At 44.9% G+C, this 15,324-nt stretch overlaps 1 protein-coding gene across 2 annotated transcripts in view; it reads left to right on the top strand.

Moving 5' to 3' along the window:
* Positions 1-15,324, top strand: part of GPR156 (G protein-coupled receptor 156) — a 111,761-nt gene that overhangs the window by 87,345 nt on the left and 9,092 nt on the right. For both annotated transcript variants that reach the window (XM_069554738.1, XM_069554741.1), the window contains 3 exons: positions 588-683; positions 3,216-3,452; positions 10,567-10,725. In XM_069554738.1, coding sequence (XP_069410839.1) covers positions 588-683; positions 3,216-3,452; positions 10,567-10,725 — 492 coding nt within the window. The remainder of the gene's footprint in view (positions 1-587; positions 684-3,215; positions 3,453-10,566; positions 10,726-15,324) is intronic.

Below are 15,324 nucleotides of genomic sequence, written 5' to 3'. Positions count from 1 at the left end.
TGAAGTTTCAACTATTAACAAATAGCAGGAGTAGAATGTGAAATATTTGTAATTTTTCTGCACTGATTTGAATCACTGTGGTAGTAAAGCACATAAGAGAAGTGAGCCCTCCTGTCCCCAAGCATCCACATGTCAGCCCAACTTGGTTGTCTTTTCCTCTAATTCATAGTTACTCATTTAGATTCTAATGGAGTCACCTGTTAGTTTTGCAATGGTACTCCACTCCAGTACTCTTGCCTGGAGAATCCCATGGATGGAGGACCCTGATAGGCTACAGTCCATGGGATCGCTAAGAGTCGGACACGACTGAGCGACTTCACTTTCACTTTTCACTTTCATGCACTGGAGAAGGAAATGGCAACCCACTCCAGTGTTCTTGCCCGGAGAATCCCAGGGACAGAGGAGCCTGTTGGGCTGCCGTCTATGGGGTCGCACAGAGTCAGACACGACTGACGTGACTTAGCAGCAGCAGCAAGTTACTTTTTACATATTAAAGGAGCTGTAGAGGAGTTCACAGTCTAGAATGTGTACAAAGATCAGCTATATAATTGTGGGTGCCCTCAGTCTTGACCCTGTGTCCCTCCTAGGTGACAGGGAGAGACGTGTCCTGCTCTCTGACCAGCACACACTTCTGTGCTTCCCGGTATTCCGACGTCTGGATTGCTCTCATTTTGGGATGCAAGGTTGGTAACCTTATCTCCTTAGGATGCTATCTCTGTGTTACCAATAAGTGGATATGAAGAGGAATTACAGGAGTTAATGAGGGGATTCCTGCAAAGTCTGACTCAGTCCCTTCCTCGCTGACCCTGAACCTCATTTAACCTCTTTGAGCCTCGGTTCCCTCATATGTAAAACGAGGATGATGTACCATCATCTCAGAATGGTTGAGTTTTGAAAGGGTTGATGCATGTTGAGTTTTCAACCACTCCTGGCCCATAGTAAGAGCTTAATAAATGAGTAGTTGTTTTATTATTCTTCTCCTACTGCCCCCCCAACCCCTAACGGTTCTGGAAGCACAGTGCCTCTCTCGTTCTTCAAGACCCTGTGCAAGAGCACATCCTCCCTGGCACAGAAACTCAGCGCTTCCCCCATAGCAACTCCCTCTGCGACTCAACTTGATTTATTTCTCCAGTGCCTTTTATGTAATCCCATTTCCATTTTATTTTACTGCAATATATTTCTATAGGACAAAGAAAGAAAGGAGAAAGAGTGCTGAGCATCAGGAAGCTGACTAAGCCAGGACCCCATGGGCTCCCTGGTTGACAAGCAGTTTCGGTGGAGGACCACAAATCTGCACATTAAGTCCCCCAGCCCCCCACCTGAGCCTGCCAACTGCCCCCTACCCCACACTCCTCAGCAATGAGGGCGAATGACACAATTATCGGATGTGAGTCACTCAAACACGAGTCCTGCACATATAGATGCTTTATTCATACCTCAGTAATTTTTTGTCAAGAATTTTAATAGAGTTAAAACATTTTAATAAAATCAGGTTGAACATTTCAAAACCGTAGAGTTAATTTTACTCATCTTTGATTAAATTGCTAATGATATAACTCTGCCAAATGCCACCTGATAGTGTCAGTTATCCAGAAGTCAGGCCTTACTGGCCTGCTGACTGGTGTGTCCTCTAGTCATTGAAGATCTCAGGGTGGCCACGACTGGGCTTCCAGCCCCCTTTGGACACTGAGCATTTTGGGCATCCAGATGACATCTCTACTGAGCTGACTGCTTCACAGCAGGCACAGCCAGTCCTCCAAGCAGTTGTCTTAGGGCCATCCCTACAGATGGAGATGGTCAGATTGTGTGATTTCAGGGTCCCTGGCAGGTAGCCTGTTGATACCTGACCTTACTTTGATTATTAGTTCTCCCTCTAAATCCTCATCGTCCCCACCCACTTCCTCCCCCATGGCATCTTCACATTCTATATCATAAAACAGGGATATTTGGGAACTTCCCTGGCAGTCTGGTGGTTAAGACTCTGAGCTCCCAATGTAGGGGGCACGAATTCAATCCCTAGTCAGGGAAGTAAGATTCTGCATGCCTCATAGCATGGCCAAAAAAACAAAAATAATACAACAACAAGAAAAACATGGGTATTTGTGTGCTTGCCTTAAATCTCCCAACCACACTGAACTTCTCAAAAGCTAGAACCATGACTTCCACTTGGCAACACCATTTCCCTCCCTACAGCTACCCCTAGCATGGGGCTTTGCTTCTAATCAAACAAATCTATATATTGACTCTATATATTACATATTATTGAATCTTTATGTCATATTATTGATTAAAGCTTTGATTTCTATTTAAATGTAGCTCCTTCTAGGAGAAGCAGCACTTTAAGAAGCTGTGAGCCATTTTCTGTGTAGTACAAATGAGAAATCTGAGAGCAGGTTTACATTCATGACAAAGAAGAAAGAGTAGGGCCCTGGGCTCCTGGGGGCGGGGCAGGGAATGTCACAAAGAGGGTGAAGGGTATAGATGAGGCTGTTGCTGCCTGTGCCTGTCTCCCGGTCCTGTCCAGGTCCCAGCCAGCCTTTGTTCTCTTCTTTTTTCACTCTCCATCTCCCATAAACACCCACTGGCACAGAGCTGCTAGTAGCCTATAGAGATCCTTTGTGTAAATCAGAAAAAGGCATCCCTCTGGGCAGATGCAATCTTGCAGGTGCAGGGCTTGGCAAGCAGATGGTGCCTTTGGGAAAATTAGAAAAAAGAGCCCCTTCCTTTGGTGCTGCCCCTGCCATGGCACATGCTTGACAAGTGGACCTGGAGGCTAGTTCAGCCTCTGCACGCCTCTCAGCTCCATGCAGTGCAGAACCACACAGTGGATGCAGCATGGTGCACCCACTGCCCTCCCAGTGCCTGGCAGCTGGTTCTGTGGGGCTCCTACCCACCTGTACCACCCTGTCTTATATCTCATCCTGGAAGAGTCCTGTCTGATAGTTGACTTGCTGACCTCCAATAAACTAATTCTCAGAGAAGGAGAGGAAAATGAAATTTATTAAGCACCAAGAGGTAGTGGTGGTGCTATTAAGCACTCCAAGAGTAGTCCCTCGTGTTATCTTAGTCAGTTCTCCTCATAGCAATGCTTTAAGGTAGTTATTATTATTCCATTTTTTACAGTTGAGGAAATCGGTCCCAATCCTATTGCTGTTTGGCCCCAAGCCTGGTATTTCACGTCTCTGAACCTCTGAACTTCTTCTGTCTATCTCCAGGGTCTGCTGCTGCTATATGGGGCCTACCTGGCTGGCCTGACTGACCACGTCAGCTCTCCTCCTGTAAATCAGTCTTTAACCATCATGGTTGGGGTCAACCTCGTGGTACTGGCTGCTGGGCTGCTTTTTGTGGTCACCAGATACCTGTACTCCTGGCCCAACCTAGTTTTCGGACTCACGTCTGGAGGTATCTTTGTTTGCACAACCACAATCAACTGCTTCATCTTCATTCCCCAGGTATGCTTTAGGGAGAATTTGGAGGACCAGTTCACCCCATCATTCCAGAGACTTCACTGGGCATGACAGATTGTTTACTTTGTTTCCTAGTGAGAGTTTTTAGATGCTTTTGATTAAAGAGTCAAAGGGAAGGTGGGATCCTAGTGAGCTGGCTCCCTCTGTTCTTCCCTCCCCAGTGGGCAAGAAGGGTGGACCAAGGTAGCCAAGCAGTGGCACCATTTCCATGTGAGGGGCTGCCTCGCTGACTTGCTTTTCTACCCACCCTCCAGGCCACTTCATACAGCCCCAGTCCTCCCTTCATCTTTACCACTGAGCCAAGCTAATGCCACCCTCCCTTCATCTTGATGATGTCATTTCTTATACTAGTTTAGAAATGAGGAACCTTTCCTTCTTTCCTGTTTGCAATTGCACATTCACCAAGAAAAGCACATTTGGATCTTTATGCAATTTAAAATGCTTTTTCTTTCATTTTATTAGAGGAAAATACAGAACATTCCTTTTCTTTTTACAGTAAGGAAAAATAAAAACTAAATTAAAAATGTGTTTCTTATTATGAGGATTAAGAAAAAAATCAAACAAGGAAGGAGGATAGAAGGAGAAATATCCAGAGGGCAAAGAGAAAGAAAAGGAGTCAGAGAGAGAAAGATGAAGGAATCCATAGGCTGTGAAAGGAAAGTGATGTTAAATTACTCATGTTATGCCCCAGGGTTCCACTGAGCCATGTTCATCCACGTCAATGAACTTGGCATTAGGTACTTTTCCTGTGTCCCTTCTGGTTCTCTTTATCTTCCTCCTGAGGCCTCCTTCATCCCACAACTCCTTTAGGACCCCATCCTGATGCCCTTTGCAGCTTCCAGTTGTCCATGAATGACTTCTCCATGAGGGAGCTCACCGGTAATGAAAGTGTTGGCTGATGCAGGGTTACAGTGTATTTATAAAAGGGAAGCATGCACTTTGAGACATGATAATGTGAAACAGGCAGAGGCCCTTTGCTCTTCTTCCTTTTCATAAATTCTCATTAAAATACTCAAGAGAATAAACAAATACAGAAAAATCTGTAGCAGTAGCACCAAAAATCAAGGATGGGCATTGCTTCCAAGCAAGAAACTGGAGGAACTTTTGCTGAATCTTAATGTTATCAGAACTAGACTGAAGGAACCTATTAAGACCTGGGTCTTATTTGTCTGGGATGTAGCAGAAAAGGGCTATGAAAAGCCAGGGCTGTTCCTTCTTGTGACATGGGTAAAAGAGTGGGGAGACTTCTAGAAAGCCTATCCCTTAGGCCCTCAGGTCAACATTGTTGATGGGTAACCCATCCATCCATTGCCAAACCCTTTCTTCCTTGATCACCTATACTCAATAGGCTGAAAGAGCTAAACACTTACTTTGCCAGCCTCCCTTATAGCTAGGTGTGCCCATGCAACACAGTTTTGAACACTAAAGATTTTCTGGGAGGTTTCTGAGAAAGATTTTGCTTTCCTAAAAAAGCTATGGGTGTTGAAGCATCACCTCTCTTCTGCCTTCTTCGTACCTTGAATGTTTGTGATGCTTGGCGCTATGGCAGCCATCTGGTGATAATGAGGGAAAAGCCAAGAGAATGTACTAGTATACCAGAAAACTATAGCTCTCCCCATGTAAGACTGTAAGGGGGAAAGAATCTATGAAGAGATTCTGCAGTTCACAAAAAGAGGACCACAAATTCCTGAAGATTTAGAGAAGCTGCATTCCTCTGAAGTAAAATAGAAAGCTTTTAAAAGGTATCTGATTAGTCTTGTCAGTAAGATTCAAAGAATATTGTCTGTCTTTGACAAAGCAAACCATCATGAAAAGGACATAATCTTAGATCATGAAATATTAAATAAGGATGAAAAGGATTGTGTTGAATTAAAAGCCCCACTAGAAGCACTGAATAGGCAATAGGGCACGGCAAAATAATGAATTAGTGGCTTAACTTAAGGAAACAAAAAACAAGGACACAGGAAAAAAATGAGAGACTAGATAAGAAAATATGGAGAGCAGATCTAGAAATATGATTTAGAGCTAATAGGAGTCTCTGAAAGAGAACAAGATAATTTAGAGCAGAAGTAATCACCAGGGAACTATTAGAGAAAAGCCTTCCTGGTCTAAAACAAAACCTGTATCTGAAAACTGAGTGAATCAGTAACCTCCCTAATGAGGCCCTACTTAGGTTTCTCTTCACACTCGCCTCTGCTCCTCTTGCATCCTAAGCCTCAGACACAGATTTCCACCTTCCTCGGTGTTCAAATCTTCAACCCCTAGGAACACAGTAGTATAGAGGTGCACTTCCATCTCATACACAGACATAAAAATGTAGGATGAAGTTCAGCTTGGAACTGGACTTCCAGGTTTAAACTAAGAGCAAGCGCTTGATTTGTTGAAGTGGGAGTGGAAATGGAATTATTGGGGCAGGTGAACCAGAGCCGGGCAGATGGACCGTGTTGGCCTTTCTCTTTCCTTCTCTATCTCAGTCCTTCTCACTGTCTTGAGCTTCCTTTCTCATACTCTATCTTTTCTACTTTCTCTCTCATGCTTTTTCCTCCTCTTGAACTGAGCATGATCTGAAACTAGAAAATACATTTTATAGTCTACTGTATTTTAGGTTTAGGACATAAATTGTTTCTCAAAATATAAAAGTAATGAGGTTTTTCAGGATTTTCCTGTGCCCTGAATTGATCTTCCCCTCTGACTTGGTGGGGGCTTCCCTGATAGCTCAGTTGGTAAAGAATCTGCTTGCAATGCAAGAGACCCCGGTTTGATTCCTGGGTTGGGAAGATCCACTGGAGAAGGGAAAGGCTACCCACTCCAGTATTCTTGGGCTTCCCTTGTGGCTCAGCTGCTAAAGAATCCGCCTGCAATGAGGGAGACCTGGGTTCGATCTCTGGGTTGGGAAGATCCCCTGGAGAAGGGAAAGGCTACCCACTCCAGTATTCTGGCCTAGAGAATTCCATGAACTGTATAGTCCACGGGGTCACAAAGAGTCGGACACGACTGAGTGACTTTCACTTCACTTCACTTCTGACTTGGTGGCCTTTGCTTGAAGATTCTACCTGTGAGACCTGAGACTGGATATTCCCAGGACCGTAGGACGGCTGAGCAAATTTGAAGTGTTCAAGGAGAGCCATGTGGGAGGCAGAGGGAGGGAGTAGGAAAGCTTCCTCCTTGCTCCTGAGCCTTGAGCCTGGACTGTGATGGGATATATACCAGATGCAGACTGTGAACCAGGCAAATCAAAATGATTGGCCTGGAGGAAATACCCCATAAAAGTAACTCAAACTGCCATGAGGGTGCAACTCAGGGACTCTCCTTCTGAGTCTGCCTGTGTCTCTATCCGCATGTACTGTGTACTCTTTTTCCCTTAATAAATACTTCACTTACTTCACTACTTTCTGTCTTTGTGGAAATTCTTTTCTGCAAAGCTGAAGGGCCAGGGCCCTTGTCACTGACTGCTGATCTAGTGGCTAGGATCTGGTGCTTCACCACTGCAGTCCAGCCTCAGTCTCTGGCTGGGAGCCCAAGCTCTGCTCCAAGCCATTGCAGGCTGAGGCCACCTGAGATCAGGATTTATGAGGGCAGCGGCACAGGCTCCTCAAGGGCAGATAGGTGGTGCTAGAAAGCTGGATGACGTGACTGAAGAGGCAAGTGGACCAAGCAGCATTCTCCACAGGCCCTCAGGAAATGCCTGCGTGTTTATGCCAAACGCTGAGGTCATCACCAGCAGTGAGCCAGTCTCTGCTTTTGTGACTTAAACAGTGACCCATCCTTCCAGCCACTCCTGTCCCCTCCCTCCACCTTTTGAGAGGCAGGCGGGTCCTGAGATAGGACATTATTTTATCTTCTAGACCCACAAAGTGTTTCATCTGCTCCTCCAGGAAGTTACTCAAAACTTTCTACTCTGCCTTACAGTCTTCTGTAAATGTTTCAGCACCCTTAGCAGACAGATGAGCTTTTTAAAGGAGAGCTGCCTTCATTTGTTCGCATATCTGTCCATCCATGTATTAACTGTTAGGAACATGCAATTAAACATGGCCTCAGTCTAGGTCTAGTTGGGATCAGATGTGAAATGATTAATAACACCTGAGTTAAGTGTTTAAGGATGTTACTCGATGCCAAGGAAGGGGTGCCCCAGCCTGTCTTGAGAACTCAGTGACACCACCTCAGAAAATGATGTGCTTGGGCCTCTTGAAGGAGGAGTCAGAGTTCACAGAGCAGACTGGGGAAGGGTAGTGGGTGGCACTTCCAAGGAGGAAACCCTGTGACAGAGGCAGCAAGGTGTAAGAGAGAAGAGGTGTTTGGAATACCACGAGTCTTTGCTCTTTTCAAAGCACAAATTCAAACAAGGGTAAAGTGGCAAGAAGTGAGAGAGGCACATGAGTTGAATGTCCAAAGGCCTGGGTGCACCCAGTTAAAGACCTGAGGCTTAATCCCACTATTTTGGTTTCCTATTGCTGTTATAACAAACTCCTACAAACTGAGGGCCTTAAGCAATACATATTTAATATCTGATAGTTCTGGTGGTCAGAGATCTGACATGGGTCTTATTTGGCTGAAATCAAAGTGCTAGTGGGTCTGCACGGCTTCTAGAGGCTTTGGGGAAGAATCTGTTTCCAGGCCTTTTCCTGCGTTCTTCAACTCGCAGCTCTTCCCTTCATCTTCAGAGCCACAGCACAGCAAATTTAAGTCTCTTTCTGTTGTCACATCTCCCCTTCTGCCTCCCTCTTATAAGGACTTTCGTGATTACATTGGGCCCACCTGGATGATCCAGAATCTCATCTCACAATTTTAAACTCAATAACACTTGCAAAATTCCTTTTTCCATGTAACATAACATGTTCACAAGTGCCTGGGATTGGAAGGGAAACATCTTTGAGGAGCCATTTTCTTCCTACCACACCCACAGAACCCTGATGCTGAGAAAACAAGACTGCCTGTCCTGAAGGAAGGGCCATGGAGAGGTCCTGAAATTGTGACCTAAGGGTCATTTATAGCCATACTTCAGAAATCCTCAGGTCTTAAGGACTAGGGCCTTCACAAATGGGGGATTAAGGGGGATGAGATTGGAGGGGCAGGGGCCTTTAGTCAGGGGCACCCTGACTTCACCCAGCCAGCTTATGGTGTTCAGTTCAGTCACTCAGTCGTGTCCAACTCTTTGCGACCCCATGAACCGCAGCACACCAGGCCTCCCTGTCCATCACCAACTCCTGGAGTTCACCCAAACCCATGTCCATCAAATTGGTGATGCCATCCAACCATCTCATCCTGTATCGTCCCCTTCTCCTCCTGCCCTCAATCTTTCCCAACATCAGGGTCTTTTCAAATGAGTCAGCTCTTCACATCAGGTGGCCAAAGTATTGGGAGTTTCAGCTTCAACATCAGTCCTTCCAATGAAAACCCAGGACTGATCTCCTTTAGGATAGACATATCAAAAGTCTTGGAAGCATCCTTACACAAATGTTGAGCAGCTCCTCCAGGAGCTCTGCAGGGAAGGCTTGGGCTGGAGGTGCTGGGGGGAGAGAAAGGAAAAGCTAGGGAGATGAGGGGCCCTGAGGGACCACAGAGATACTGTGACACTGCCAGGGCCAGTGCTAGGAGAGCAGTGCTGGAGGTCAGTGCCACTCACCCACAGCCATAGAGTGGCCCTGCAGTGCTGGGCTCCAGTAACTCCTGAGCTGAGTGGTGAGATGACAGTGCCCTAGGAAGGGCTCCTTCAAGAAGGGCATCTGACAGGGCAGGTTCCTGGCCTGACCCAGCGCAGGTCACTCCCGATACCATGAAGGACTCGTGCTGAGTTAACAGGGGACCCAAGAGGACTTATGGAGAACATGGTATTGAAATTGATGGTGAGATTTAGAATCTGAGACATGAAACTTACCTACCTTCCAAAGCCAGAGCTCAGCAAATGTCTGATGAGAGAGCAAAGACATCCCAGGATCCCTGGGAGGCGCCCTGCAGACCCCTCAGCATCATTTCTAGAGATAACGTGCCAAAGTGTCCAGAGCCCATCACTGTGGCTCTTTCATTATGAGAATTCCTAGGGGAAGAGGAGATGCCTCCAGCCCTGTGTCCTCCCCTGGCATCATGTCACTGGCATTCACCAGGAGTGTCTCAGAGGCTCAGAAGCATAGCCCTCTTGGCAAATGTCCTCTGTTCAGCCCCATGCCTGTTAAACTAAACCAACCTGTGCATCCATAGACCAGTTCTGAAAACCAGTATCTTCTGAAAAACATTCCCCAGGACCCTCACAGTTGATTATCTGTCTTCCTCAGCTGCATTGAGAATGTGCAATGTGGCACAGCAACCTGGTTACAGCCATGACTGCTACTAAGTGTCGCCATGTGGACCTAAACAAGTCAAACTCCTTCTGAGTCTTTCTTGATTTGTCAAGGAAAAAAGATGGTCAGATCACAGACCTAACGTTCTGTCATTTTTATTGATTTTTACTGACATTTGTGGTTTTCTCTTTGTGTGAGCTTTGATTACTGATTTGGGTTAGAAGTCCTCTAGAGGGAACTAGTGGAGAAGGAAATGACAACCCACTCCAGTATTCTTGCCTGGAGAATCCCAGGGACAGAGGAGCCTGGTGGGCTGCTGTCTGTGGGGTCGCACAGAGTCGGACATGACTGAAGCGACTTAGCAGCTGCAGCAGCAGAAGGAACTGGGCTTTCAGTGGCAGTAAGCACAGTCACTCAACAAATAAGAATAATGAAGAACAGCTACATACAGCTAAAACCAGCCTCATTTGAAACCTATGGTGTTTAGCTTGAACTTTGGCTTAAGAATGTGGCCCCAGAAGTATGTCAGCCCTGGTTTTCTCTGACAGTCCAGCAGTGGGTCAGTTGATGGGTCCAGCAGAGATTGTTCTGTTTCATCAACCTGTCATCATCTTCCTTTGGCATTTTTTAAACACTATAACCTTAACATTCTCTAAACCTTCTGTTATTGCTGTTTGTGAACTTTCCAAAGTACACTCTGAGGAGAGAATAATTTGTCCATTTGTGTGTCTGTGACGCTGTTATTCCTTGGTGTGTTTGAGAAAGAGTAAGAGAATGTTTCTGGGTGTGTAATTAAATAAATAACGTGTTCTTTTCTCTAACAGCTGAAGCAATGGAAGGCATTTGAAGACGAAAACCAAACAATCAGACGCATGGCCAAATATTTCAGCACTCCCAGCAAAAGCTTGCACACCCAGTATGGTGAGGAGCAGAATTGCCACATTAGAGGAGAGAAAAACTCCATGGAGAGACTCCTCACAGAAGTAAGCCAGACCCCTGCCTGCTGGCTTCTCTAGAAAGAACTCCAGTCATGCATTGGTGGGCCCCCGTTGCCTCATTGCTGACATTCCATCTCTTTCCGTTTCTCCACTTCCTGGCCATCCTGGTCTCCCTTCAGGTCAATTCAGTTGCTCAGTCGTGTCTGACTCTTTGTGACCCCATGGACTGCAGGATGCCAGGCCTCCCTGTCCGTCACCAAGTCCCGGAGCTTATTCAAACTCATGTCCATCGAGTTGGTGATGCCATCCAACCATCTCATCCTCTGTTGTCCCCTTCTCCTCCCTCCTTCAATCTTTCCCAGAATCAGAGTCTTTTCAAATGAGTCAGTTCTTCACATCAGGTGGCCAAGGTATTGGAGTTTCAGCTTCAGCATCAGTCCTTCCAATGAATATTAAGGACCGATTTCCTTTAGGTTGGACTGATTGGATCTCCTTGCAGTCCAAGGGACTCTCAAGAATCCTCTCCAACACCACAGTTCAAAAGCAGCAATTTTTTGTTGCTCAGCTTTCTTTATAGTCCAACTCTCGCATCCATACATAACCACTGGAAAACCATAGCCTTGACTAGACAGACCTTTGTTGGCAAAGTAATGTCTCTGCTTTTGAATATGCTGTCTAGGTTGGTCATAGCTTTCCTTCCAAGGAGCAAGTGTCTTTTAATTTCATGGCTGTAGTCACCATCTGCAGTGATTTTGGAGCCCCAAAAAATAAAGTCTCTGTTTCCATTGTTTCCCCATCTATTTACCATGAAGTGATGGGACCAGATGCCATGATCTTCATTTCCTGAATGTTGACTTTTCAGCCAACTTTTTCACTCTTTTCTTTCATTTTCATCAAGAGACTCTTTAGTTCTTCTTCACTTTCTGCATAAGGGTGGTGTAATCTGCATATCTGAGGTTATTGATATTTCTCCCAGCAATCTTGATTCCAGCTTGTGCTTCATCCAGCCCGGGATTTCTCATGATGTACTCTGCATAGAAGTTAAATAAGCAGGGTGACAATGTACAGCCTTGACGTATTCCTTTCCCAATTTGGAACCAGTCTGAAGTTCCATGTCCAGTTCTAACTGTTGCTTCTTGACCAGCATACAAATTTCTCAGGAGGCACGTCAGGTGGTCTGGTATTCCCATCTCTTGAAAAATTTTCCACAGTTTGTTATGATCTACACTGTCAAAGGCTTTGACATAATCAGTAAAGCAGAAGTAGGTGTTTTTCTGGAATTCTTTTCCTTTTTGTATGATCCAACGGATGTTGGCAATTTAATCTCTGGTTCCTCTGCCTTTTCTAAATCCAGCTTGAACTTTCTGGAAGTTCACAGTTCACATTCTATTGAAGCCTGGCTTGGAGAATTTTCAGCATTAATTTGCTAGTGTGTGAGATTAATGCAATTGTATGGTAGTTTGAACATTCTTTGGCATTGCCTTTCTTAGGGATTGGAATGAAAACTGACCTTTTCCAGTCCTGTGGCCACTGCTGAGTTTTCCAAATTTGCTGGCATATTGAATGCAGCACTTTAACAGCATCATCTTTTAGGATTTGAAATAGCTCAACTGGAATTCCATCACCTCCACTAGCTTTGGTCATAGTGATGCTTCCTAAGTCCCACTTGACATCACATTCCAGGATATCTGGCTCAAGGTGAGTGATCACACCATTATGGTTATCTGGGTCATGAAGATCTTTTTTGTATAGTTCTTTTGTGTATTCTTGCCACCTCTTCTTAAACTTTTCTGCTTTTGTTAGGTCCATACCATTTCTGTCCTTTATTGCGCCCATCTTTGCATGAAATGTCCCCTTGGTATCTCTCATTTTCTTGAAGAGATCTTTAGTTTTTCGCATTCTATTGGTCTCTATTTCTTTGCACTGATCACTGAGGAAGGCTTTCTTATCTCTCCTTGCTGTCCTTTGAAACTCTGTATTCAAATGGGTATATCTTTCCTTTTCTCCTTTGCCTTTCGCTTCTCTCCTTTTCTCAGCTATTTAAAGGCCTCGTCAGACAACCATTTTGCCTTTTTACATTTCTTTTTCTTGGGATTGGTCTTGATCCCTGCCTCCTGTACAATGTCACAAGCCTCTGTCCATAGTTCTTCAGGCACTCTATAAGATCTAATCCCTTGAATCTATTTGTCACTTTCACTGTATAATCATAAGAGATTTGATTTAGATCATACCTGAATGGTCTATGGTTTTCCCTACTTTCTTCAATTTAAGTCTGAATTCGGCAATAAGGAGTTCATGATCTGAGCCACAGTCAGCTCCTGGGCTTGTTTTTGCTGACTGTATAGAGCTTCTCCATCTTTGGCTGCAAAGAATATAATCAATATGATTTCAATATTGACCATCTGGTGATGTCCACGTGTAGAGTCTTCTCTTGTGTTGTTGGAAGAGGGTGTTTGCTATGGCCAGTGCGTTCTCTTGGCAAAACTCTGTTAGCCTTTGACCTGCTCCGTTTTGTACTCAGCTTCTTCTGCATTACTGGTTGGAGCATAGACTTGGATTACTGTGATATTGAATGGTTTGCCTTGGAAACAAACAGAGATCATTCTGTTATTTTTGAGATTGCATCCAAGTACTGTAGTTCAGACTCTTTTGTTGACTATGAAGGCTACTCCATTTCTTCTAAGGGATTCCTGCCCACAGTAGTAGATATAATGGTCATCTGAGTTAAATTCACCCATTCCAGTCCATCTTAGTTTGCTGATTCCTAAAATGTCAATGTTCACTCTTGCCATCTCTTGTTTGACCACTTCCAATTTACCTTGAACTATGGACAGAGGCTTGTGACATTGTACAGGAGGCAGGGATCAAGACCATTCCCAAGAAAAAGAAATGCAAAAAGGCAAAATGGTTGTCTGACGAGGCCTTTTAAATAGCTGAGAAAAGAAGAGAAGCAAAAGGCAAAGGAGAAAAGGAAAGATATACCCATTTGAATACAGAGTTTCAATATTCAATATTGTTCTTTACAGCATTGGATTTTACTTCTATCACCAGTCACATCCACAACTGGGTATTTTTTTGCTTTGGCTCCGTCTCTTCATTCTTTCTGGAGTTATTTCTCCACTGTTCTCCAGTAGCATATTGGGCACCTACCGACGTGGGGAGTTTATCTTTCAGTGCCCTATCTTTTGGCCTTTTCATACTGTTCATAGGGTTCTCAAGGCAAGAATACTGAAGTGGTTTGCCATTCCCTTTTCCTGTGGACCATGTTTTATCAGAACTCTCCACCATGACCTGCCCATCTTGGGTGGCCCTACAAGGCATGGGGCTCATAGTTTCATTGAGTTAGACAAGGCTGTGGTCCATGTGGTCAGTTTGATTAGTTTCTTGTGATCGTGGTTTTCATTCTGTCTGCCCTCTGATGGATTAGGATAAGAGGCTTATGGAAGCTTCCTGATGGGAGAGACTAACTGAGGGGGAAGCTGGGTCTTGTTCTGATGGGCAGGGCCATGCTCTCTAAATCTTTAATCCAATTTTCTGTTGATGGTGGGGCTGTGTTCCCTCCCTGTTGTTTGACCTGAGGCCAAACTATGGTGGAGGTAATGAAGATAATGGCGACTTTCTTCAAAAGGCCCCACTGCACTCAGTGCTCCCGACCCTGCAGCAGGCCACCACCAACCCATGCCTCTGCTGGAGACTCCTGGACACTCATGGGCAAGTCTGATTAGTCTCTTGTGGGGTCACTGCTCCTTTCTCCTGGGTCCTGGTGCACACAAGGTTTCCCTTCAGTTCAGTCGTTCAGTCATGTCTGACTCTTTGTGACCCCATGGACTGCAGCACACCAGGCCTCCCTGTCCATCACCAACCCCTGGAATTTACTGAAACTCATGTCCATAGAGTCGGTGATGCCATCCAACCATCTTTCTTTGGTCATCCCCTTCTCCTGCCCTCAACCTTTCCCAGCATCAGGGTCTTTTCAAATGAGTCAGCTCTTTGCATGAGATGGCCAAAGTATTGGAGTTTCAGCTTCAAAATCAGTCCTTCCAATGAACATTCAGGACTGATTTCCTTTAGGATGGACTGGTTGGATCTCCTTGGAGTCCAAGGGACTCTCAAGAGTTTTCTCCAACACCACAGTTCAAAAGCATCAATTCTTTGGTGCTCAGCTTTCCTTATAGACCAACTCTCACATCCATACATGACCACTGGAAAAACCATAGCCTTGAATAGATGGACCTTTGTTGGCAAAGTAATGTCTCTGCTTTTCAATATGCTATCTAGGTTGGTCATAACTTTTCTTCCAAGGAGTAAGCGTCTTTTAATTTCATGGCTGCAGTGATTTTGGAGCCCCAAAAAATAAAGTCTGACCCTGTTTCCACTGTTTCCCCATCTATTTGCCATGAAGCGATGGGACCAGATGCCATGATCTTCATTTTCTGAATGTTGAGCTTTAAGCCAACTTTTTCACTCTCCTCTTTCACTTTCATCAAGAGGCTTTTTAGTTCTTCTTCACTTTCTGCCATAAGGGTTGTGTCATCTGCATATTTGAGGTTATTGATATTTCTCCCTGCAATCTTGATGCCAGCTTGTGCTTCTTCCAGCCCAGCATTTCTCATGATGTACTCTGCATATAAGTTAAATAAGCAG

This window comes from Ovis canadensis, chromosome 1, assembly GCF_042477335.2.
Source record: "Ovis canadensis isolate MfBH-ARS-UI-01 breed Bighorn chromosome 1, ARS-UI_OviCan_v2, whole genome shotgun sequence".
In the NCBI taxonomy this organism is placed as follows: Eukaryota; Metazoa; Chordata; class Mammalia; order Artiodactyla; family Bovidae; genus Ovis; species Ovis canadensis.
The sequence above is the reverse complement of the archived record's forward strand: the minus strand, read 5'-3'. Positions and strand labels throughout refer to the sequence as shown.